This window comes from Podarcis vaucheri (assembly GCF_965113315.1).
Source record: "Podarcis vaucheri genome assembly, chromosome: 8".
Taxonomy (NCBI): domain Eukaryota; kingdom Metazoa; phylum Chordata; class Lepidosauria; order Squamata; family Lacertidae; genus Podarcis; species Podarcis vaucheri.
This window is the reverse complement of record NC_138766.1, coordinates 55,724,400-55,751,971: the sequence shown is the minus strand read 5'-3', so window position 1 is coordinate 55,751,971 and position 27,572 is coordinate 55,724,400. Positions and strand designations below refer to the sequence as shown.

The 27,572-nt window shown below is 44.2% G+C and overlaps 1 protein-coding gene across 1 annotated transcript in view; it reads right to left on the bottom strand.

Annotated features, from left to right (window-relative positions):
- Positions 1 to 27,572, bottom strand: part of XKR4 (XK related 4) — a 131,500-nt gene extending 103,928 nt beyond the window's left edge. Inside the window, exon 1 of the mRNA XM_082233821.1 lies at positions 23,656 to 27,572. Within this exon, the coding sequence (XP_082089947.1) occupies positions 23,656 to 24,524 (869 nt within the window). The 5' untranslated portion in view covers positions 24,525 to 27,572. The remainder of the gene's footprint in view (positions 1 to 23,655) is intronic.

The following is a 27,572-nucleotide window of genomic DNA, read 5'->3' as shown; positions in this document are numbered from 1 at the left end:
TTTCCTGCATTTCTAGCCAATCCAAAGAAAATAGGCTTTCATTAACTCTGCTTTCAATTTAGAATGTCAAAAGCTGTATTATAATTTTTTAATCATTTGGGATTAAGTATGCATATGACATTAAGTGTAGTATAATTCTACACATTCATCACCTTTTTCTTAAATGGTGGCAAAGGGAAGAAGAAAGGAGACAATGTTATTCACTAGAGTGATTAATTGTAGGTTTATTTTCACAAAACCTGACACATGCTAGTAATAGTTTTGCTATATATTTCAAAAACTGTGCGCATACACACACACACTTAGGCCAAAGGTTTTTGGGATAATATGTTTGTTTGTTTGTTTGTTTGTTTGTTTAAAAAAACACCATTGGGGCAGAGTGAAATGTAGAAAAAAATAATAGATTTTTTTTTCTTAGCAAGAATAAATTTTAGGTACTTTTATGGGAATGCTTTTTAAAAAAACAAAAAACCCTGTTCTGCCACCTTAACAACAATGGATCCGCAGCTATCGGCACCCAGCAGGCTGCCATGTCTTGCTTTCCCATGCCCCACTAGAAATGATTCTACATTATGATGTAGCATCATTCTAAAGGCATTGTGAAGGGGAAAAGATGGGTCTCCCAGTGGCCATTGTTGGAGCAATTCAGTTTAAGAAAGAAAAACAGCCAAACAGCTGCTTCCACAACAGCTTTTTTCTAGTAAGCCCTCAAGACAAAACTTTATAATCAGTACCCATGGAAAATAACACCTATTGGAATATATTTTCAGTACTTTGGCTAAGAAAGTTATAGCTAAAGAGCAAAACCTTGGGTTACAAACTTACAGTAATTCGTTCTGGAGGTCCGTTCTTAACCCGAAACTGTTCTTAACCTGAGGCCCGCCTTTGCTAATAGGGCCTGCTGTGTTGCCGGTGCACGATTTCCGTTCTCATCCTGGGGCAAAGTTCTCAACCCAAGGTACTACTTCTGGGTTAGCAGAGTTTGTAACCCAAAGCGTTTGCAACCCAAAGCGTTTGTAACCCGAGGTAACACTGTATTGTACAGTTGAGTTGTAGGAAGGCAAAATTCTGTTTTGAAAGACATAATGCTATGCATCTTCAGGGAGAAAAGGAGGAATTTAAATACTTCTGCCTACAAACCATGCTTTCTCCTCTGAATGCACCCACGCACAGGTAAAAATGTGGCATTTGACCACATTCTCTTGGCTTGTTATTTTAATATTGTTCTCTTTATGGTTGTTTTATTACATGTTCTTAAATTTGATGCACATAGACCTGCCCACACATTCTCCATCACTCACAACATCCCATTTTGTTTTTCTTGTGAAATCTTCTGCAGTGTAGGCAAGGTTCAGTTTAACATGCTAGCTCAGCTATCAGTGTTCGGTTTCTTTTTTACAGCTGCCAAAAAAGTCAGTGCTACTCTGTCTCTGTATTTTAGGGACATATATACCTTTGACTCACTCCCTAAGTATGCATTTTCTCATATATTCTGAGAGGCTGAAGAAGCCTAGGGGCTTATTAATTGTGATTATGATGAGAACAAACCCTGAGCAATTGTGAACAGTACATACATGTTTCTGTGACCTAGAAACTGGAAAGGTTTGATTTCCTAGCCTCAACTTTTCTGCACTGCTACCAGTTAACCCTTCCATGTGTTTCATCCTTTTGCTCCTCTACAAGGTTTTCTTCTCCTATTTCTTATGTCATGTTGTTCCTTCCTTATAATTTACTTTTTAAAATATTTTAGGGTTGTCTACTAAACAAGAGACAAGAGGTGAAATTCAACATAGTTCCAAGACACGTGTTTTGTTTCTGCAAGCATTTCAGTTTGCTGGACATAACAATCACCTGCTCTTTCTCCATTCACTATTCTGGGGGTTCTCCTGAACCCTCCTCCCAACCAGTTTTGGGACTCGGGGGTGTGTACATATAGAAGAGATGGAGGAAATCCCATTGCAGCAGTGCTTGTGCAAGGCTTCTGCTGACAGGACTTGTGACGTAAATCCTCCCCAAGACATATAGAAGCTCAGGAGAAACCTGAGAGTAGATGAGCAACACTTTTGTATTTGAGCTATAAAGCGAAGGCAGTGCTCATACAACATTTTTTGTTAAAGTGAAATAAATAACAACAAATAAATAATATGGGTATAATAAGTGTGTTTCACTGGTCATCATTCCTGTCAGTCACTAGACATTGCAGCCTGGCTCTCATATATCTGTGGTGGCGGCCTTGATCTAAGATTGTATTCTAAGGAGGTCTCAAAGCTCCTGAATCATTCAGAACCACAGTACGTGGTCGTACAACTAGTTTACCCCTCCTGACTGGCAGAGGAAAGAAGAGTTAACAAACCTGGTATTCTAATTCAGATCTTTCAGGTGTGGAGTCTGACTAGACCAGCTAACCAACTTATAGACTCCCCTTGAAGAAGGCAGAAGACTAGTTGCAAAAGCAGTCATAATCCAAAGTACAATAAGTCATGCACAAGAATTTATGCAGTAGAAGCACTGGGCTTTCTCCCCTATTCCCAGTAGCAACAGCTTATTACATTGTTTGGTTCAGAGTTTGGTTCTAAAGTTATCCAGTGTCTAAGAACACATGATCAGAATTAAGAAAACCTGGGAGACTGCTTGTTAAATAAACAGAGTTCTTCATGTTGCCCTCTTTTCATTGTTTTGAATGAATGCATAGCTTTGTAAATAGTGCTACAAAGATTCATTTGAATAAAGGGGTGGTGATGGAACAGCATGAATTGTTGCAATAATTAAAGGGCAGAGGTGTTTGTTTGTTTTTTGTTTTGAGGTGCTTAACATTTGATAATCAAGCCAGTTGACTGATGCTTCTATTCTTTAAAAAATGAGTGTTATGCTTGTTATCATGATAGCACATTATAAAATCACTGAACATTTCAACCCAACAGCCCTCATTTATCTAGGGACCCCCAGCCTAAGGAATCTTTCCCTAGGAACTCGAATCCTGTTTGACAAGATATTTACTGTAAGCATAAATTCTACAGTCTGATGTCTAAACTTCTTGATTTCATAGCATGTGACAATATATATCTGTGGGACAATATCACAATGTGGAAGACCTGAATTTGTTGTGACTGTATTTCTACCAGCAATTTTATTATCTGTTCAAAATCATGCCTGGAGAGTAAACAAAAAATCAGTAGACTTGGACTAGACTGTAAGCATGCAAATTTCTATCTGCTTCAGAACTTAATTTACTTTGGGAAGATAAATATTCACCCAGCAATATTCATCTAAAGATAACAGTCTTTCTGTTGTTTTATATTTGATTCTGAAACTGTTTGCTACAACATGCATATTTTCAGAGCATACATATTAAGGTGTGGAAATCCCTTCGCAATGGTGGGCTATTGACAACATAAAGACAGCAGTGAAGTTGTGGTGTGCAGGTGTTCCAGCTGCACGAGCACCTATCATACCAGAAATAATAATGATGCCCTGAAATAAGATATTTCCAAATACTGTTGCATTTATAATTAAGTGCTCTTCCCAAAATAAATCTAGTCTATGCATTAGCTTTGTTCATATTTCAGTAATAATGATGATGATAATAATAATAATAATAATAATAATAATAATAATAATTATTATTATTATTATTATTATTATTATTATTATTATTTATACCCCGCCCATCTGGCTGGGTTTCCCCAGCCACTCTGGGTAGCTTCCAATCAAATATTAAAATACAGTAATACATCAAACATTAAAAGCTTCCCTAAACAGGGCTGCCTTCAGATGTCTTCTAAAAGTCTGGTAGTTGTTTTTCTCTTTGACATCTGGTGGGAGGGTGTTCCACAGGGAGGGTGCCACTACCAAGAAGGCCCTCTGCCTGGTTCCCTGTAACTTGGCTTTTCGCAGCGAGGGAACCGCCAGAAGGCCCTTGGCACTGGACCTCAGTGTCTGGGCAGAACGATGGGGGTGGAGATGCTTCTTCAGGTATACCAGACTGAGGCTGTTTAGGGCTTTAAAGGTCAGCACCAACACTTTGATTTGTGCTCGGAAACGTACTGGGAGCCAATGTAGGTCTTTCAAGACCGGAGTTATGTTGTCTTGGTGGCCACTCCCAGTCACCAGTCTAGCTGCCGTGTTCTGGATTAGTTGTAGTTTCTGGGTCACCTTCAAAGGTAGCCCCACATAGAGCGCACACTTAGTACATTTATTCAAAGCACATTATTGAAGTGCAGATACTGGCATATAACCCAATAGGCTCTAAACAGATCTCACTTAATGGATCTACTCAGTAAGCCAAAGTAGTTCCTCTACATGGACTACAACTCCCATTATCCCTGACCAATGGCCATATGGGCCTGATGGGAACAACATCTGGACAACAACACCATTGGCTACCCGTTCCTGAAGGCATACAGTTTCATACAGCTTGGGAAAAGATGACACCTTTAAAAAACCACCCTATTCTAGTTTCTGTGTCAAGTTACTATTTTGACATTGCATTTGAACTATTGTACTGAACATCTAGTTTATGAGTGAAACACACAAAAAAATCACATTAGCCTATTAAAGGCAACAATTACAAAGGGATGTAAATTGCAAATGCAGACTTATCGTCAACAAGCAGACTAATACCATCTTTGAATAATGCATCTTTCATTCACTCTTCCAGAAGATATAAGAGCACTATAGCCACTTGCCAAGTTTCATACTAATGTGCCATGGGGCAAATGGAGACCCTAAACTGTCACACCTTATTTAGATCATACATGTTGGAAAAAGGCTACTTCAGTTGCTTCACATATTAAATTACTATTACTTTACTCATATTTCTTTATGGACAATCTACAAACCCAAATAAATTATTAAAGAACTGGTTTTTGAAGAGAAAATTATTTCCTTTTCTGCACAAAATACAGCCTAATATGATACTGTGCAAAGGTAACAGTCACAAAGGGAAAAAAAGAAAGAATCATTTTATGTAGCCCAGGATACAATCACATGCCAGAACATCCGGTTTCCCATTTATTTTGTGGGGGGCACTTTTGTATTTATATTACAGTGTCACCTGCATAACTGCGCAGACAACAAGAGGAAATGTCATACTTAAGAATCCTAGCATAGCCCTTATTTCAGTAATCAGTTATCACAAGTTCTTAATTAACCCATAGCAAATTGTTGCTGACAGTAATTAAAATCTGTCCTTCTGACACATGCATTCATGCACTATTGTTTAGAGTTCAAAGTAGTTATTATTGAGTTGTGTCAGCCTCATTAATTATCCTCTACTGTATTTGGCTTCATTCTGGTAAATCTTTGTTAACTGCTTTGATTGCAGTAGCATTTTCTTGCCTGATACATTGTGTATAAACTGTAAAGGATTTCTTTTTCCTAATAAGGTTGTGTTATGTGTAGTTTTCAGTTATTGTATTAAACATTTGTGCAAGCAAAGTGCACACACATAAATGTAACTTTAACATTAATCACTTTTAAATACTTCACCGACATGCTCCTTGAGCCATTCAGCTTCATTTAATTAAATTACATTTGAAGTCCTTGCTACAAACTGTATGATGGTGGCTATCTAAAGCAATAATTCCATATTAAGTCTTAGCATATAACTGTGCTATTTGACAGGTATTTGCTCTTCTACACAAGTTCGTCTTAGATTATGTTTTGTGGATTTACCCCTTTGTGAACTGCAATCCTCAAAACATGCAGTCCTCAAATAGATTGATACAACACAACCCCTGCAGGTACCGGTGGTGAACTGAATTGCACAACAGTGCAATTTGGTAAATGTCTACTGAGAAGGCAGTCCCACTGATTTCAGTGGGACTTATTGCTAGGGAAGTGTGTATAGGATTGAAGTCCTAGTTAAATTTGCACCATGGTGCTTTAGCTGTATTCCTGTCATGCTACCACACCAAATATGGTGCAGCAATCTGAAGTACTGACTCCATCTGCAACATCACATCACCACAGTGATGTTGCACTAGTAGAGCAGTGACTTAATCCTATCCAAAACGCTTACTAGCCTATGCAGCAGCCAATGGTCTCATGAAGTTCATCATTTCAGCAGCCTAAAGTGGGCTGATTTTAAAACATGTTCTGCTGAAACAGGTAGTTCTCTTAGTCTTGATATATGAGGCAGTTAAGTTGGTTAAATGCAACTGCTACTGTTGTTTTGTGACAACTCAGGTTTCACTCTCATTACTGTTAATGTAAGGAAAATTGAACTGTCACTATTTATGCTTTCCCTGATCTACAACAAGATAGATGGCTTTATTTGCCTAGCTTCACACATGCCACACTACCACACCATCTGTTTGTTTTGTTAATGGCACTTTGTAAAGTCCTTGGAGTTCCTCATGGGTAAGTTCTAAATCTCTCTTCTTCAAAGTACTTGGGATGACTAGGAATGATTGTCAGTTTGGGCCTTAAGTTCATTTTCCAGTCTTAAGTTCATTTCCAAATATGTTTGATAATTTGAAAGTCGGCGTGAAATTTCATATACATGTTTTCATGCATGTTTTTCCTAGTATAGGCAGTCTTGTATGCTGTTTTTGCTTAGTGTATGCATTTTTGCAATCAATTTTCTCCTAAAAGCATGCATTTGTGTGTGTTATTTTCACTAATATGTTTGTTCTTGTGCACATTTCACTAATGTATATACATTCCTATGCATTTTTAAGTTGAAAAACTGCATTGCAGTGCAAATTTTGAAGGAGAGCTGTGTTTCAGTTTGTGCATTGGCTTAGTAAGTGTGCCTTTGGTAGGGGCACATGAAACTGCACACTGGACAAACTTCTCTCCCATCCCTAGTGATGACAATTCAACCCCCTCTGGCAGCATCTCATTGAACTCACTGAACTGCCCTCAACCAACAAAATAATCCCTTGCTTCAAGTTACCTGTTTTACTGGCACTTTCGTCATCCTGGAAAAAATGAAAACAATAAGCTTGAAAATATTTATCTGCCTTGGTCACCTTAATCACCTCTTGCTGCCATCACATCCTTTCTGGCATTGGTCTGTGAGCTTTAACTGCCACAGCAGAGACTGTCACATTGTGTTTAGATCCCAAACTATCCCATTGGACTTCATGATCATGTGTCTGCTATTAACAGAACTTTCCCCCAGGAACAAGTTCAGCAACTAGGTTAAACTGCATCAACTGTGCTTTCTCTGAAAGAAAAGGGTACCTTTAGTTGTGGCTGACAGGCAGCTTGACTAGCCATGCCTTATCTCTGGCAGCCTTACGTCCAGCTGACATTGTGAGGTCATCTGGCCACTGAGGGAAAGGCCAATTCTAATCTAGATTGGTGTCATGTGGAAGACGACATACTCGTATGCATGTCACAGGCAGCAGCTCTGGAGGCCTGTAAGGGGCAGGGGTGAGGACAACACACTCTGGGTTGTGAAACCTGCTGGCAACAAGTTTCACCCCGTACTGTATTTGATGGTTTCCACTAATTGATTTTTGTGCATGGATGGTTACTTTTGTTGGGACTCTTTTCACTAGTCACGTCCAGAAGTTACATCCAAGTTATTTCTGATCTCTCTTCTTATTTTTAACCATCTTGTGTTCCCTTGCCATTCCTACTGAAGTGCAAAGGGTTGACCCTCTGGAATTTCTTTAAGAGTTACTACACAATTGGCCTGCACCTCTGTATAATCGTTCTTATGACTCCTATGAGGAGGCAAAATATTTGAAAATGTGGTCAGTTGGCATAGATTAGGGAAGAAGACTGCACTACCCCCATTTCCCAGAGAAGCCTTGTTGCTAGGCAAAAACTAGCAAAAATTTCCCTTTGATGATTCTGTCAAAGTTGAACCTCTCCAGAGCAAAAACTGCAATGGCAGAGAGTCCTGGTGTCTTTTATTATATTGGTGACATTATATCAGATTATTACTGAGAAGAGACTAGGCCAGAATTAACAAGGAACTGAATTATAGCTTTATAAATTAGAACAAAAGTAATTATACAGCTAGCTTCCTATTTCTGGTTGCAGTGCCACCTACTGCTGGAAGAGCAACTGATAGTTGCTGCTGTAGAGCAGCCCCTTAATTTGGCAGTTTTATCCCATTTTTAAAGTGTATGCTGGCACTATTGTTTTTTTTATAAAAAAACAACACATTGCTATTATAGCCTTATTATTTTCTGCCAAATATTATATGTTTTTGCAATGTAAAATTTAATAAAGTATTTAACACAGAATAAGTTCCTCAGTTTGCTGCAGATGGTATTCTCAAATCATTTGGTACTGAGAAAAACAGCAATATTCCTTGCATGGCAGTGCCAGCTTGAGCAGAATATTTCTAGCAATATCATAAGTACTATGCGTGTATGCTCACCAGAAGATTTAGTACTAAAGCAATTAGGAGCTTTGGAACACAGCCTGCCTTGGTCCAAAGTAATTCAAAGGCTGCCCAATTCAGTTCAGGGTCCCAGGCCAAATCTGTTTCAGACAAAAGGCCCATTCACTATGGGAGAAGGCAATTACTATATAACTTTTTGCTTTTGCTTTTGAAAAAAATCAATGAAATTTGCAGGCACAGTAGCCCTTCAGAGTGTATTAAACCTACCAAATTACAAGCAAATGCAACCAGGATCTTTTGTGTTGAGCACTTTTTTTAAAGTTTGATGACGATGACTTTCTTTTAAAAGGAAATATCTATAGATTTTTTAATTTCTAGCAGAATTAGATGAAATTTGCAAGCAGATTTGACCCTTCAGAAGAGATTGATCCTACTTAATTTTGAAGGATAACTGCTTTGGTTTTCCTGCAAGGGTAACCTTTACAGTTTGGGGATGGATAAAAATTATTAATTTAATCTCACCTAGTGTTTTGTAAGTAATTGTCCTGAAAATAGTGGGCATGAGAGGTAACACTGAATTGTTTTATAAACAATTCACAATTAACACAAACTCTCACAACCTCCCCTGACAAATGCATAAACTTTGGAACCTGGTGTTGGGATGGAAATAAGATGCATTCCTAACTTCCCTATCAGCTACCTCTGACTCCTCAGGAAGAATCATCTTATCATTAATATTCTAATGTTAAATATTTATATCCAGTTACAACATATTCTTTTTCAGCAACTTATACATTAAGGAACAGAGAGCCATAAGAAATTCTAATTTTCCTTTGAAAGCAACAGATGAAACCATCTCCCATGTTCACCAGGTTTGGGTAGGAGGGACTTGGATTGGACAGAGGTGTTCCTCCACCCACCTGTATTGGTCAAACTGGCCACCTGCTGCATGCTACTGGTTCAGAGCTTTCCATTCTGCCTGCTGAACTTTTGGGTGGGAAGAAGTGCTGCTGGTGGGTATCCTGCTGGTAATACCCTGTAGAAAGCTCCAAAACAGGGTGTTCTAGAGGCTGGGAGGGTTGTGGCTAAGCCATTCTGGGAGCCATTAAATCCTGAGCTGGTCCCACTATTGTCCTGTTATGATATCAGACCTAATCTGTGCCTGATCACTATGCCAGTTGCATGTTGGCACAGTGATCATCCTGGCCTTGTTTTCTGATCATCCATCATGCACAGGAGGGCTGCAGATGCAGTAGTGGCCTCACCATTCCACAAAGAAGAAGAGGAGTTTGGATTTGATATCACTACCCTAAGGAGTCTCAAAGCAGCTAACATTCTCCTTTCCCTTCCTCCCCCACAACAAACACTCTGTGAGGTGAGTGGGGCTGAGAGACTTCAAAGAAGTGTGACTGGCCCAAGGTCACCCAGCAGCTGCATGTGGAGGAGCGGAGACGCGAACCCGGTTCCCCAGATTACAAGACTACCGCTCTTAACCACTACTCCACACTGGCACCCTTGCCAGTCAGCAGTGGGAAGTTTTATTTCCCCCTAACAGGCAATGATAAGAACCTCTCTTACGTACTCAGAGAAGAGGGGAATATGAGTTGCCATATTACCCCATGGATGTATCTGTAAGGTTTTTTGTTTTTTTTATAACCAACTATAACATTCTCAAAAGACACAGAAACTTCAGACCCAGTCCAGTGCACACATCAGCTTGACAACTTGGGAAAGCTTTGCGTAAAAAGATGTGGGCAGGGCATATTGATCTAGAAGAAAGTGAAGTCTTTGTGCACAAATGTTTTGAATAATATACCCAAACAGTGCAAGAGTGGCCTTGGCAGCATTCAGCTACTACCTTTAAAAAGCTCATTCATATCAATGAATTACACTCTACATAAGCATGAGGCCATTTTCAGCATTAGTTCAATTCCCATTCTTACTTCCTTGAGTGCAAAAACATTTCTCATGCCAAGAAATAAACAGCAGCACAGCATTGAAGTCACCTGTCTTGCTAAAGTTAATATTCATAAATATGATGCATCGTTAATATAGATATTTCCAGAATATATCAGGTGTGAATCTGTATTTCTGGGGGGTCATCTACTTTTCTCTATCCACGTATTTGGCCTTTCATGAGATACAACATGTATAACTGACATACAACACCTTTTATACCCACAGTATTCAAGAAGCAGAGGGTAAAAGCAAGTCCTAGACCAGCAAACCAAAAGAGGGATAAATTAATGAGAAGTACACCTATCCATCAGACAAAGCATTATGAGAGAGACAGAAACAGAGATTGTTGCAGTGTGCACCTACGTGGAAACCACATGAAGTCCTCCTCTCTAATCCCAAATATCTGTGGACTAACTGTGATTAGTAATGGAAAGGCATTCTCTCTATGAACAGATGAATTCTCTTCATAACTATTGCTTACATATTATTGATAGTCAACATTCCAAGACATTCAAAGTATGTTCTTCTGGAGTGAGCCATGGTAAGTCCTAGCTCAGATTAAACTCGGGGGGGGGGGGGGCTACTTCCATGTTGTGAGATGGACTGTTATCATACCTGCTAGAAATAACATGCCCTAAAATTAGAACAATACATGAATAAGCAAAATGTTCGTGTAAAACACATTATGTGAAACATGTCCTAATTACTTCAGAAATGCAATGCCATCTTGTCTTCAACATTAAATCTTGAATTAATGTCACTATAAAGCGCAGCCCACAAATAGCATCTAGGTGAGGCTCATCTAAAAATCAATGTAACTTCCAATTACTGTGGTAAAATGCCCCCAGTCAAAAAGGAGGGGAAGAACGCTTCAAGTGATGGTGTTCCAGGAGACATAAATGTAATGTTAACCAGTACCCTTGACTATCACATCTGAGACATTAAAATATTGGCTGAAAGGATTGACAAACAATTGACAAACATATAAATACACCCTTGGGAGTCCCATGAGTTAGACAAGTTATTCTAGAATTGGACAACATATGAAAACGTGTTTGTGTGTGTGCGTGTGCGTGTGTGTGTGTGTGTGTGTGAGAGAGAGAGAGAGAGAGAGAGAGAGAGAGAGAGACCAGCATGAGTTACAGTTGCTGACAAGGATCATGCAGGAAGAGGGAAATGTGCTGCAAGCAACATGAATTGAAAGCACTGAAAATATAACCGGGATAGACTCCAATTCAGACACAGCCTAGAGGGACAGGGCTCAGTGAGCATACACATGATCCTCTTGACCCTTGCTGTCACTGAATATGGTAAACAAACAAACAAACAGGCTATGGATTTTGAGTGGCCTTTGTCATTTCGCTATTTACATGTACCATTTCAAAACTAGTTTTTACACATTCCCAAAAAGAGGAAAAAGAAAGATAGTGCAGCCTTTAACCTTGAGGTCATAGTTGATCCCACACCTTCTGGTCATAGCTGAAACACCAAAAACAAAACACATTTCCCCAATTTTTAGCACTTGATATTGAATGTATATGATCCAAAGAAACATGGAGTCCAAAGAAGCTTCAGAATGCTTTTTCTTGAACTCTGACCACTCCTATGTCAGATGGAAAACGTATTTTAAAATTCATGTGATTTTCAAAACAGTGTTTCAAAATTCAGGTGAGTTGTTTGCAAAATGATTTGGGTGTCCACAAATAAGTAATAAAATTCTACTAGTCTATAGCAGGCATGTCCAACAGGTAGATCACAATCTACTGGTAGATCGTGGGGTGTTCCTGGTAGATCCTGGTTGATCTCTGGCCCCTCAGTGATCTTCTTACAAAAAAAGCAAAAAACTTTGGCTTCCTAAAAAAAGCTCCATAATTTTGGTGAGATTACTGCCAGTCTTTTTACGACAATGGGTAGATCATTGCCAGTTTTTTTTATACTGTGAGTAGATTGCAGTCTATTGGGAGTTGGACATCCCTGGTCTAGAACAAGTACCGTATTTTTTGCACCATAACACTCACTTTTTTTCCTCCTAGAAAGTAAGGGGAAATGTCTGTGCGTGTTATGGAGGGAATGCCTTATGGGTGGCATGCCTACGGATTTTCCTCCTCTAAAAACTACGTGCGTGTTATGGTCGGGTGCATGTTATAGAGCGGAAAATATGGTATTTTAAGTAACTTTTTTTATTCTGGACTGTTTTATTTTCTTACAGTACAGTAGTACCTCAGGTTACAAACACTTTGGGTTATAAGCACTTTGGGTAACAAACTCTGCTAACCCAGAAGTAGTACCTTGGGTTGAAAACTTTGCCCCAGGATGAGAATGAAAATCATGTGGTGGTGGCACAGAGGGCCCCATTAGTGAAAGTGCACCTCAGGTTAAGAACAGTTTTGGGTTAAGAACGGACCTCCAGAATGAATTAAGTTTGTAACCCGAGGTACCACTGTAATTGTCTTGTGCTTTAACCCCTTTCCTAAAATTTTATGGATAAGTAAAAATGTGCAAGTCAAAATTGAGAATTACAGACTAGGAAAACGGTTATTCTGACTTGTGAAAAAGAAGTTCCTTATATATTCAAAATAGATATATTTGTCTTCAATTCTATGCACACACTTATGCCATTCCATTTGTCATCCTTGCTTTTAACCTTTCCATCCAAGCATTTTCCTGTATTGTTCATCCCATACTACAATCCATGCAGGTTTAAACTACATGTTTCCAGCATCACAGTGTAGGACCTTCATATGTACAATGAATGCATCCCACAAATCATTCATACATTTATAGAATGATTTGGGTACTTCTCACCAGCATACAGTCACCTTCCTTGTACCACAGCTGTTCCCTGTGTCATTCTAGTTTCTGTATACTGATGCAAACATAGTTCTGGTTCTGATCATGCTTTAGGTGAGTAGGAATGAGCCCTGGGTTTACCTGCATGAGAATTGAAGCTTTCACTTTTTGCTTAAGAACAAACTGCAGCTCCTTGTTTTGCATCAATTCAGGGAGCTATGGTTTGTTCTGAAGGAAGTTAGTTTAAGAAAACCAGATTAAATTGTGATTTGATATCCAAATTAGTTAAACTAAGGGTTTATCCACACTTCCATTTGCTCCGCCACTTTTCCCTGGGAAAACCCATGGATTAGTGTTGAATCAGAGCAAATGGCAATCTGGCGTTCCATGGATTGCCATTGGTTCCAATTTATTGCTAAAGCAGGGGGAAATGATGGGGCAAACAGTAGTGTGGAAAAGCCCTTATCCTAGAAAACATGGAACAAGTGAGAAAGCTCTCAGACCCATGCTTTCTAGGCACAGGACAAGTGGAACTGTGAATGAACCCTCTCTTTAGCCCGAACAAACCTCATGTTCTTGTATGTAACATGGAACTGAGGTTTGTTCTAATGTGAATGCAGAAACCTATACTCTGCTCCTCTCAAGTTCAAAGGAGGGGGATTAATGGAGAGCATGTGAGCCTGACATTCACCATGGTTTGTTCACACTCATTTATTAGGTGGTTTAGAATTATCATCTGAATTGGGCCATAGTCTTGACCTACTCTAATTTTTCATCACATCCTGCAGTGTTTCTTTGTGTTCCCAAAATATACACTCCGACCCATTGTTCTAGATTTCCCCAACCACAATACTAAACCACTGCTATTAAGCACTAATCACTATGGCAAACTTTACTGAAATAGGTTCAGCTCAGACCTGGAAAAGAGCCTCTAATTATATGATAAATGTCCTTATTATATCCAAATTAGGAATTTTATATTACTTAGGACATGTTTGATTTTTTTCCAGGGGTAAAAAATGCTGCGCAGATCATCAGACACTATTACTAGCCAGTATTTCATTTGTAGAAATCTAGGCACAAAGTGGCATTGATTGTATTTTTTCTCTAGTCTGGAAAAGAATTGATTATCACTGACCTCATCTACTTGTGTCTAGGACATTGTACCATGAGCCTTTCCCACAACTTCATTATATGGTTCATTAACTTAACACCTTTATAATTTCCACATTCCTTGGTGTCTACTTTGTCTTGAAAAACTGGTGCTAAATTATTAGCTCCCTGTTCTTTAAACATCCGCACCCATTAAAAGTTGAATGCAGGAGTTTCACTAGTCCCCAACCACATCCTTTCTAGTCCTTGCTGTGTGTGCTGCTCCATGCATAGAAATCTCCCTAGTACTGCTCCTTCCCATCCATAGCCCTCCTGCACACAGATATATGCATTTGTATCAGGGTTACATAATGCTGTTGAGTGCCTTCAGAGATTTACTGGGGATTCCATTCTGCCCTAGGGATTGTTCTCTCTTTGGTGCTACTTCCGTCTCATGCATTACAGCAGCAAGCCATTATTATTTCTAATTTAGATGATACTCCCTAGATAATGCATTGAATTGAGAAAGTCATGAAAATATTTTTCCTTATCAGTTTTAATTAACACTTTTATTACTATACTTAATAATTTCCACTTTATTCAAATATTGAATTATTTTCTTTTAATTTTGCCAGGTTTCCCTTTTTTCTCTTCACTGGTTACCTGCTCTTTTATTTCACATATAGTAACTTATTTGAGGAGCTTCCTCTAATATCAGCCCCTGCCACTTTAATATTTTCTCTTTTGTTTTGTTTCCCCCGTATGTAAGACCTACAGGTCTTATCTATACTCTTAGTATGATCTGATTTTGCACTGAACAAGAATTGAAATTCCACAGACTCTTGATTCAATAAAATTTCCAATAGTCACATATGTTGAAGTTTTGAATACATTAGAATTAGAACAACACAAACTTACTGAAGAGAGATGGGAGGGGAACTAGGAGAACTATGGGGTGGTGTGCAAGAACAGGAAATGTGCATAACACAAACACAGATAGCTGTATGTCTTACTCATACTGTTTCAGACATTCACCCTAACGCAAAGTCTCATGTGCACTCATATGCATACATGATTTTCTTGTGAGCACAAGAAAATTATTCATTCATAGGCATACTACAAACACATTATTTTCTGCTCATGGGAATAAAGGAGAGATGGAGAGAGAGAGAGAGAGATGGAGAGAGAGAGAGAGAGAGAGAGAGAGAGAGAGAAGAAGAAGAAGAAGAAGAAGAAGAAGAAGAAGAAGAAGAAGAAGAAGAAGAAAATGATGATAAAGGGACAGAGGAAAAGGGACAGAGGAATGGCGTGCCTTCTTTGCCAACTATGGAGTTGTTGTTGTTGCTGTTGTATAGAAGCCACTTTGAGAAAGTATGTATGTATAAGTTAAGTAAGTCTCAGCTGGGCTTTGTAATGTTCTCTCCACTATTCACACTCTGCTCCCCCCACCCCACCAGCTATACTATGCAGCTATACTGGACTAATTTCAGATGCAGATTTTTGCAGATATATTTTGAGGAAGCCATTCCCCACTCCAAATAACAGAAAGAGGAGGGGGGAAATCTCTACTTCAGCGCTAGGCTGGGTAGCTAGAGCTTTCTATAGTGTGGTAGTAAATATATATATTGTTGACCCAAAGAGAAGGACAAGAACAAAAGGAAAGTCAGTGGCAGACCTTGGCATCTCAAATTTCAGTGGTGCCCTGTGCAACACCAAAATCCGGTGCCCCCTCACCTCCCGTTTGACATCATAGTTGTGGTGCCTGCTACAGCGACCCAGAAGCTCTGCATGTGGTGCGACCAAATTGGCTGCGCTCCCCTAGATCTGCCTTTGGGGAAGTGCAGGAAAGCAAATGTTAGCTAACAGGAAAAACCAGACAGCCTCATAAGGTGATGAACCCTTCTTCACTGGAATTATTTAAGCAGAGACTGGATAAACATTTGTTAGGGATGCAGTGGTTGCATCCCGCATTGAGCAGGGGGGTGAATTAGATGACCTCCTAAGTCCCTTCCAACTCTGTGTTTCTATGAAAACACATTTCTATGAAAATTTGGTGGGAGAAGAAGCCAGATTAGGTGAAAATCAGAGAAAGAAATCCACATCTCTCTACAAGATAGGGAGATGCCTCCACCTGCCTGCACCATTTGAATACTCCCAAATGACATCATTGCTCATGTTGTGCTTCCCAGAACCTTCATTGAAATAACTGCTTCTTCCAGCACTTGCTGAAAACACATTTATGGGGTAGATCTTCATTTCCAGTAAGTCTGTTATAGCACACACAAGATGTGAGTTAAGAGTGCTGCATGTACCGTATATACACATAGCATCGATAGATCATGCATATATTTGTCAAAATATTCTTAGCTTTATACTGAGAAATTCAATAGTAAAGGTAAAGGTAAAGGTACCCCTGCCCGAACGGGCCAGTCTTGCCAGACTCTGGGGTTTGTGCGCCCATCTCACATCTATTGGCCGGGGGCCAGCGCTGTCCGGGGACACTTCCGGGTCACGTGGCCAGCGTGACAACGCTGCTCTGGCGAGCCAGAGCCGCACACGGAACGCCGTTTACCTTCCCGCTGGTAAGCGGTACCTATTTATCTACTTGCCCCCGGGGGTGCTTTCGAACTGCTAGGTTGGCAGGCGCTGGGACCGAGCAGCGGGAGCGCACCCCGCCGCGGGGATTCGAACCGCCGACCTTTCGATCGGCAAGCCCTAGGCGCTGAGGCTTTAGCCCACAGCGCCACCCGCGTCCCGAGAAATTCAATAGGGGATGATAAAAGATGATGATGAAGAAGAAGAGTTCGGATTTGATATCCCGCCTTTCACTCCCCTTCAGGAGTCTCAAAGCGGCTAACATTCTCCTTTCCCTTCCTCCCCCACAACAAACACTCTGTGAGGTGAGTGGGGCTGAGAGACTTCAAAGAAGTGTGACTGGCCCAAGGTCACCCAGCAGCTGCAAGTGGAGGAGCAGAGACGCAAACCCGGTTCCCCAGATTACGAGACTACCACTCTTAACCACTACACCACATAAACAATAAAATTCCATAAGGTGATAAGACTCTGACTCCCGGATGAAGCAAAACAACTATCTGGCTGTATCAAGTATTCAGCCTATAGCAAGAACATGAACTCCCTGATCACCTCCAATACCTGTTTCAACTTTTCATTTGTGCATTCTATGCCAGAGTTCAGCATTGACATTTGTAGAAATGAGAGGCAGAACACAAAGAAGGCAGTTTTAATTATTATTCATAAATCAAGTGTCATCAGCGGCAGGCATCACTTTCCACGCATCCTAGTAAAATGTTCATTTTAATCATTTTAAGTAGCTTTTTCACAGCATCACCCTGTGCATGTGATATTAAACCCCCCATTAATTCCCCATTAGTATGCTTTAATTAATAATAATAATACATAACCGTTTTCAACAATAGCATTTATATTTGTAAAGAAAATTTGAACTTAGCTGTATTACGAAGAATAAACAGGTTCCAACAATTCAGTGGCTTAACAAATGCCACAATTATAAGTGAATGACATATTTTATCGCGAGATTATATGAGAGGGCAAATATACCAAAGAATCAGCAATTTACATCTCTAGGGAAGAAAGAGGAAAAAAGTGGGGAAGAGGAACATGATATATCCTCTCTACTTCTGTCCTCCTTCCCCAGCCATCCTTCTGTCTCTCCTTGCAACCATTTCAACAGATGTCTCCTGCAGTTGCAGCTAGGGATGTCAGAAAAATTCTTCACATTTTTGCACAAATTCCATGTGTTTCTGCACCTCAAAGTGTATCCTGGAACTAAAGCTCCTCCTTGTCTTATATACCCCTCTCTTTTTTGCTCGGCAAAAAAGGGGTATTTTACTCATAAAGCAAATGGTGTGGTGTAGGTTATGTGGGCATTGCTGTTTCCGAACAATATTTCTTACCATTAGTAACTGTGGCAACAAGTCACTCTTTAGTTATGCAACAGTATGTCCAAAAAACGGAAATGTCCCAGGCTATTGACTTTACAAACGAAATTGGTTTGACTAAGATTAAAATAGGCACTGCTTGGATATGATTCCTTTTGGTAATGAAAGTGTAGCGAAGATGTCTAACCATAAATATAAACAGCGCAAAACATGCAGTTCACTGCACAAGGGCAGGGGACGATAGACTGGCAATATCTTACTTTTGCATACAGCACGGGACAACGAGAAAGATTCAGTCTATGCACAGGAGGGTGGGATAGGGATTCACATATGCCTACTGATAGCCATTGAGGTGTCTTGCTAGAGGAAATCAACAGCCACCCCTGCAGGGCTATCAAGACAGGAGAGGAAAAGCTGCAGTTTGTTGGTAATTGTCATGTGGTGGCAGGGTGTGTCTCAGTCAGCACTGTGGAAGCACATGGTTGCTGTCCGACTAGCACCACCACCTATGTTGGAAGCCAATTCTAACACTAGGACAGTGTTTCCCAACCTTTTTTGGGCAAAGGCACACTTGTTTCATGAAAAAAATCTCGAGGCACACCACCATTACAGCCCCGTGACATCAGCGCGCAGCGTCACGCCGGGAGGGACATGAATTGCTAGCAAATTACATAATCACCTCCTTGAGGGCTGGCTCATCTTCTCCGAAGGCAGAACCCCATTAATTAACAGGACAGACTCACACCATAGCCAAGACGAGGGGGGAAAACCTCAGTCATGCACAGTCATGCACATGTGGGGGCTAAATGAGGACGAAGACCGGGCAGAGAGCAGGCTTCCAATCACCCCACCTGGCCAGGACAATCCCTGGGTGCTCCCTTGGGCCACTCGCCTGACCCACCTCGCAGGGCTGTTGTTGCGAGGATAACACGGGGAGAACCACGCGCGCCCCCGGAAGCTCCTTGGAGGAGAAAGCGGGCGATGAATGCAATGCACGAAATATATGAGAGGCGACCAGGTTTTGCAGGTGAGGGGCCCCCGCCAGCCTCCGCTTCCAACACCCGGCGCAACGACGCCGAAGTTTCCCCCCGGGCTCGGCTCGGGGAGCAGCGCTGCTCCCCCCCGGCTCCCCTTCGCCCTCCCGGCTCTCTCTGCCGCCCACTGGGGACCCCCCTCACCTGCCAAGTCCGGAGCGCCGGTGGAAGTTGCATGCATGCATGCAGGGCGCCGCGTTGCCATTGCATTGCACTGCACTCCATGCAACGCCTGCACGCATTTATTGCCTTGCACGCCCGCCAAGGGGTCTCCCCGCGGTCCAATGCGTCCCCTCCGGCGCAGATGCAGCATTGCAAAAATAAAAAAACCCCGACGCAGCCCTACCTGGGGGGCAGCCTCCGCCGCTCCGCCTCCGCGGGGATCCCCGGGCTCCATCCTGCCGCCCGATCTCCGCGGGGGCGCAGGCAGGCTGCGCGGGGTCTGTGCGGAAGAGCCCCTGCCCGCCTGGCCACCGCCGCTGTGCTCATTCCATGGCCGGCAGAAGAGCGCTTCAAACAAAACGCCCGGCCCGCCAGGCCACGCTGGGAAACGTAGTTTGCGCACCCCGCGCGGGCGCGGAGCCCAAGGACGAGGGGACTACGGATCCCGGCAGCCCCCGCGCCGGGGACGGAGGGGGAGAGGCCGGGTGCAGGGATGGAGGGACGGGTGGGCGAGTGAGTGGCAGCCGCCAAGCCTTGGCCGAAAGCCAGGAAGGGCCTCCCCGGAGGAGGAGGAGGAGGGAGGCACAGAGCGGGAGGGAGGGAGGGAACCCCAGGGGTCATCTAGTGACGGCGCCCCAATCGAAAAATTGACTTTTAAAAAAAAAATCATTCGGATTTTTTAATTTTTCCCGCGGCACACCAGGCAACATCTCGCGGCACACTAGTGTGCCACGGAACAGTGGTTGGGAAACACTGCACTAGGAACTATTAGTCACTCAGCAACCATGCATTCACATGGTTCTGGACTCCTGATAGTTACTAGTAAGAATGAGCTTTGCTGCGCTGGATGATTGCTACTGGGTGCCAGCCAGAGACACACCTCACTGGCCAGTGCTGCTCTCTTGTTCTGTTAGTGCAAAGTACTTTTCACCATATCCTGTGCTACTTCCAAAGTTCCAAGTACATTAAGATGATGGGATAGAAGACCAGTGCTACTGCTGGGAAATATCAATGCTTGTCTTCTGAATCCTTGCTGATATTCTTCCTTTTCCACTTTCTCTAAATGACCTACAGCACCTCCAGCCCTACTGCTAAGGCCAGGAAATGTTAGCAGGGAAAACACAGAAATGAGAAGTAACAAACTGTTACTTTACTAGGCTTTGCTTAACTGTTAACTGCACCAAATGTGGTCAGAAGAAGAAAATAGAGCCAATCTAACAACATCAACAACAACAAATGCTAGAATAATTTGTCTACACATGTAATAATACATATTAAATATATAAAATAAAACAATTTTCAGCCTAGATTTCCAATGTATCTATATTATTCTTAATAATATTTTTATTAGTCATTCTCATGTGCTTTACCAAACGGGTTCCAATATAGTATTCTGTTTAGTTTATAGACCTTTTAGTCCAAAATATCCTGCAACATGGAATGGATATATATATATGAAATTTTAAAATGATGAGGAATGCCTACTTTTGAACCTCAGTCATATGTAAACATTCCCCCAAGCTTTGCAATAAATCTGCTTTTCGTGTATTTTTTAAAAAACAACTATTAATGCCTATCTTTGGTGAAAAAATGATAAACAATGTACATATCAAAATTCTAAAGTGTGTAAATGTGTGCTTTTTTTAAATAGTGTTGATTCTCATAGTGGGAAAAGTAATAAGCCCTCATTTTTAAAATAAAAGCAGATATTCTGAGAAGAATGAGGAGGCAATGCTAAAGTGTCTCAAAGGCTGCATGTAGTTTCCAATTCTAGCATTCAACAATGATGCCATCTTCTCAATATCATACAACAGTAGTGGGGAACTTTCAGCCCATGGGTCAAAGAGACTCGCCAGCTTTGGAAGGTCATTTTGGCTAACCCTATCTACATTTGCTAGGGCTGACATCATATATGACATCAGATATGGCACATATTGAAATTTCAGTCCATGGCCAAAGGAATGAAAGAATCAAGTGCACACTTTCCCCACCCCCCTTGCAGCTAAATGTCAGTGCTTTTAAGATTTTGGTATCTTTTCCTGACACCCTGCTCAGTGGAAGGAAAATTTTAAAAAGTGCTGGCCTTTGACTGCAGGGGAAGAAGGGGCGTGAGCATAGCTAGAAAATGCTGATGATTCTTTTTGTGTGTGTCCCTAAATTGAATTCAGAGCGGAGATGCAAAAGAACATGTTTTCTCTGCAGTTAAAACCTTCCTTTGCAGGTGTGGTTTGATTTGAAGAAGTGGCTACAAAGAAAGATTGTTCCTTTGCAACCACTTCTTGAACTCAAGATATGCCTGCAAAGGAAAAAAGGAAAGAATCAGGAGCATGCTTAGGGTGCACTCCCAATTACTTCCTTTGAAGTCATGGTGGTGCCAGGTGATTTACAGGTGGCTGGCCCCACCCACCTGTCAAAGTGGCCCACAAGGGTGGGGGGGTTCTGAATCCACTCCACTGGCTGAATCCAGTTCCCCTCCCCTGCTGTACAACCTTAGCTACGGAGCACCCCTAGTTTAACAAATTCTCACCTGGAAGTCCTGATGGTGTCCCATACAGTGAGCTGCTTTGTGCTCACCCAGGTCACAATGCCCCTCTCTTTCTTCCACGTCATGACACAACATTTTGAAATCAATTATCTGGATTGCAGTCCAGATAACCAAAGTATGTGAGCAATAGGGTGTGGCCAGTTTAATAAAGAGATCTTTGACTAAAATATAAATAATAGAGATAAAGGTGGATGTCATTTTGGAATGAAGAAGTTCCATATTATGTTACAGCAGAATTTTAGAAATATTCTCTTCCTTCAGAAACATTATAAGAAAATATCCATGAACACAAAGATTTATTGAAATATACCTTTAGTCACAAAGCCAGAATCTCCAATATTATCATCAACTGTAAGCTATATCATATGTTACTTTTTATATAGTTCTATATACAGGTTCAGATATACTTTAAAAAACAAATATCAACTATCAGTTAAAATTCACTGCAGCCATTCCACCTCAATTTTTAAATAAATCACTAAAAACACTTGCTGTCGGAATTAAGTAAGACACCAACCAAGATCTCCAGGAACAAAGTGACTATAGTCCTCTATTTTTAAGTGCTCTAACACTTTTTTACACATTGATTCAATCAGGCAGCTATGTACTCACCTGCAGTGTCCTTCATAGCTACTAAGAAAGGAAACCCACTGATCCTAGTCAGTCCCATAATAAAATCTGCAGTCATTTCAGCTGGATCACAATTTCAAGCTTAACCAAGGTTCTTGAATTCTACTTTTATCAAGTAGACAGACAAAAAGACACACACAGACAGACAGACACCTGACGTTACATGGAGCCTTTTAAAAAGTACAGTAGTTTAATGCAGAGGTTAAATTTGTGTTTCTCTAAATTTGTCCAAATACTTTATTACACTTTAAAGTGAATGCTAATTTATTATTACTATCAATTCCATTTGTTGGTCTCAAAGTGACTTAACAAGGTGCGCATACGAACACTGTTATTTTGTGGGGAGAACCAAAGACTGCTGACAAACTCATCTTACAGTACAGCCCGCTCCATCTTTACTCAGAAGTGAGTGCTAAGTAAATGTGCAGCCTGCAACACCTATTCAGGATTTTGAAACTACAGTCCTTTACAATGCTCCTCTTCTCTAAACTTATTGCATATACTTTTCATACGGTGACGTTATGGCACCAAAGCCATAGGAGCCTTAAACAACTAACCATGTGCTTGTTCCCCATATTACTTTTAAACAAGTAACAGCCTCAGAAATAACGCCTTGTGACTGAGCAAGTCAATCGAAGCTGGAGCTGGAATTTGCGTGTGCTCCTTTTTAAGCAGACACATGGATTATCCTAGTGATACGGTATTTCCGCTTCAGAATTTGGAATGACCCCACCCATTATTACCTGCCAAGCGCATCTCTGCTTTTAAAGCTCAGGTGGCAAGCAGGGAAACAGGCGAGGTCTCAGCATCACGCAGCCCAACAGTGCAAAAACAAACGAGTCTCCTAAGGGGCGTGGATGCCATCTCTCCATTGTGTGCCTATTCAGCCGCTCCTGAAAAGCCCTAAGTGGCAGCACTGGCAAGCACACGCCAGGACTCGATGCCTTGGCGGGTCAGTTAATTCAAGCCCGGGCGTTGACCCACAGAGAGTTCAAGGCGCACGACACGAGACAGTTGCCCTTGGAGAGGCGCGGGGGGGGGGGTGGGAGGCCCCCCAAGAGTTAAGGCAACCGGGCCTCGGCGTCAGACCCGGCTAGGCGAGTCACCGGCTCTCAGCCTCTTAGGACCCTTTCCCAGGCGACCGAGGCCCGGCTGCGCGCCTGCCTTAGCGCAGCGTGGCTGGGGGGAGTTCAAGGAAGGTGAGCGCGCGTGCCTTACCTCCAGATCTGCCCCAGCTGCAGGATGTGGATGAGCGACTGCATGAGCCAGATGCAGAAGGCGCAGGAGGCGGACCGGCTCTTGGGGGGCCGGATGCCGCCGCCGCCGCCGCCGCCCGCCCCTGCCGCTCCTCCGGTGGCGGCGGCGTTGGTGCTGCTGCTGCTGTTGGTGCTGTTGGTGGCGTTGCCCTTGCTGGCGTTGGACGCCTGCCGCTGCGGCGTGCCGGGCCGGGCGCCGGCCTCCATGTCCCCCGCGGCGGAGCCGCTGCTCACCAGCAGCTTGCTCTCGCCGTGGCCGCCGGCCGACGAGGAGCTGGGCGCCCCTGCCGCCGCCGCCGCCGCCGCCGCCCCGTCCTCGCTGCTGAAGTCGTGCACGAACCAGCGGAAGCTGAAGACCTGCACCGAGAGCGAGCCCAGCAGCACGAAGAAGAGCGTCAGCCCGAACCACCAGCGCTGGCCGCGCAGGTAGTAGTCGACCGCCAGCCAGAGGTCCGTGCCCACGTCCGCGAAGTAGACGGCCACGGCCGCCAGGATCCAGAGCCCGTCCCACAGCGTGTAGCGCCGCTGCTCCCGGCCCAGCCGCAGGCACAGCGACGACGAGCCGCCGCCCGAGCCCCGCGAGCCCCCGGCCGCCCGACCGCCGCCGCCGCCGCCGCTACAGCAGCAGCGGCAGCCGCCGGAGGAGCAGCAGCCGCCGCCGCCGCCGCCAGGCGCCTCGTCGTCTTCGGCGCCGCCGGGCCCCGCCGCCGAGGGCAAGCCCGAGGCCAGCGCCTGCACCGAGCCCGAGTGCTCCGAGTTCTGCAGCGGCGTGAACGCCACCTCGCTGCCCTTCTTCATCTTCAGCCGCCCCCCGTCGGACTTCGCGGCCATGATGCGGCTGGAAGGCGGCGGCGGCAGGGAGAGGGACCCCGTCCGGGAGCCCCTTGGAGTCCGCCCCCTCCCTCCCCCGCTGCTGCTGCCGCCGCGGACAAGCCGCTCGCTCGGCGGCTCTTCTCGGGGCGCTGACGGGGCTGGGCCAGCGGCGCCTGCGGGCGCTGCTGGAGCGCCGCCTGCCTGCGGGGAGACCCGCTCACCCGCCCAGTCCCAGGCGCGAGCAGCCCGGGGAGCGGTCCCCGAAGCAGACCATCCTTTCCTCGGCCTGGCCCGCCCCGCCGCTTTGCCGCTGCCGCCGCCACCCAGCTGACTGACGCCGGGAAAGAGGATGACCTCATCCCTCTCCCCCCTCCCCAATACACACACGCGCGCGAGAGCGCACACACACACACACACACACACGGAGCAGCCGTGGCGCCCAGGAGGGAGGGAGGGAGGGAGGGAGGGAGGCGATGGCACTGGGGAGGGGCCGCTGTGGAGCAAGCAGCCGATGCAACAGGATGAGGGGATTTGAGGGGAGAAAGCATGAATCGCCTAGACGAGGAGCGCTGAGGGGTGGTCTGCAGAAAACGTTCCGCAAAGGACGGGAGGAAGAGGCGTCCGCCTTGCTTTGCAGAGCGGAGGGGAAAGGGTGGCTACTTGTGTTCAGGGGACACGGGGAGGGCTAGCAAGATCGCACTCTAAGCAGGGCGGGGGGATTTTATTTGACGGGAACACACCTGTGGGGGGCATTTCGGTGGGTGGGAAATATATAGATATGTATATACGTGAGGGGAGAGGTAGAGACTAGAGTTCCACCACAGACTTGCTGCCGCTGCCCGCTTAGGCTGTTTAGTGCCACGCCGGTGTGGCCCTGAGCCTGTTTCGAGGCTGCAAGCTGGGCGGGCGCGAGGAGACAGCGGCGGAGCTGCAGCTGAGGTGATGGGGCCGCGTGGGAGAAGTTGCAGGTGCCCATCCGCGCGCTTGCCGCGAGGGGTCTGCTTGCCCTCCCGGACGCCAGTCAAGCGGAGCAGGTGCTCGCGGGGCGGGGAGGTGGGGGAAGCTGGTTTCCCGCCTTCTTGGTACGGGCGAGTGAGCGGAGCCGCGCAGGCTGCTGCCTCATTAGCAGTGCTTTGTTACCTCAGGCCGCGTGGCGACGAAGAGGAGGGGAGCCTTCCGCAGCAGGTGGCGCACGGGGGTAGGAGGGAGGGGAGCGGGAGGCGGCTCGCGTGCGACGGGCCATGCCCGAGAAGGGACCTGCTCTTGTTACACGGATGCACTATGTATGTGTGCCACGAGGGAGGGAGGGAGGAGGGGCGGACGCGGGAAAGCCTTTCTTGGCCGCGCGCCAGCTCCACGCTGGTGGGGACGCAGGGGGTGAGTGACGGGGGGGGGGCGTCGCGCGCGCTGGAATCAAACGGCTGGAGCTGCAGTCGCGGGAGCAGAGAGAGCGAGTTTTCGTGGCGCTGCCTTCAGCTGAGCCTGGAAGTGCCTTCGCACAAGAGGCGTCCTTATCCCCCTCTTCCACAAAGCCAAGTGAGCAATCCCCGCCTGAGGCCATCTGCTGGGGATTGGAGACAGGCACATTAGCATGAGGATGTCGGTTAGGACGAGCCAGACCAAGAGCGCAGCTGACAAGAAGAAAGGCTACGGAGGATTAGCGCTTCCTTGGCTAGGCGCGTCGCTCGTGGGCAGGCAGGCGAAGCGCGAAAGGACAGAGTCGCCCACCCGGCAGAAAGAGCCCATTGTCTCTTAGAGACGTCTTAACTTGGACCGGTGCAAGAGACGCGGGAGCTCCATTCGCCACACAGGGAAAACCCAGCGCCCGGGCATCGCGTCGTTTTTCGGCTCATTGCACTCCTCACATCGTAGGCACCTTGTTGAAGGTTCCGCTCCCGCAAGGAGACCTGGCGGGGATGGAGCTGAGGGCTCAGCTCATAATTTTGAATATTGCAGTTTTTTCACGGCATCCCTTTAAATGGGTGGCAGAAACCGTATTAGGATTTGGGTTTGGAACATGAGCCTGCCTCTGAGCATGTTCAGAGTGCTGCCGGATGCCTGACAAGTTTGGGTTTAGTAGCAAAGGGTGTTCATAGCACCCAAAGCCAGGGCATCAGGTCCAGAGTACAGATTCTAGAAAGTATTGGCTTCAGTACCACTTTTGCTCTTAGTTTTAGAAACTAAGCCTTCTATATGGACCATATGCAAGTGTCTTTGCACAACCATATATCTCAGCAACCAATAGCAACTACATGAAAGAGCATACTCAGGGGGAAATACTGGCACACAGACCAAGCACCTTTCCCTACATGAACCTTCCCAGAACCTGTGTTGCCCATCTTTGTGTACCCCCCCCCCACCATGGACAGTGCAAAATGTGGCCACATGAGAAGTTCCTTTTCAGTAGTGACTGCCCAGTTTTGCACTGCTCTCCCCAGAGAGATGCACCAGGCACCATCATTATCAACTTTTAGGTAACAGGCAAAAACATTCTTGTTCACTCAAGTATTTGGCTTTTCGTTGGGGTCATAAGTTTTGATGATACCCAAGCCTGTATTGGTGTTCGTCTTTTAGTAGGGTGAGATAGGAGTTGCCCTTTTATTTTATTGCAGGATGAGTACTCTTCTTCAGCTGATGTTCTTTTATATTTTTGATGTCTTTTAATTTTTGTATCACATATGCTTTTATTATTGTAAGTCACTTCGAGGCATTTTTGTAGTGACAGATAAATGCAATTATCATCATCATCATCATCATCATCAAATGCATTTATACCCTACCTTTCCCCTGCAAGGAGCTCAAGGTGGCATGGGTGGTTCTTCTCCTCAATTAATCTCCACAACAACCCTGTGATGATACTAATGAGAATGGAAACACAGATTTCTAGTGCCTGCTAATGGAGTCAAGCGTGAAGATCTACCTGCTGCCTTTACAAATTATAAATTATATTTAGTTTCATTTGCTTGCATTTCCTTCTTGTACCCACCAAAATTTAGGAGCTTTTCAGTGACTGAAGCTTCTGGATCATAATTAAGGCAACCCTACATATATCACGGGACGTGGGTG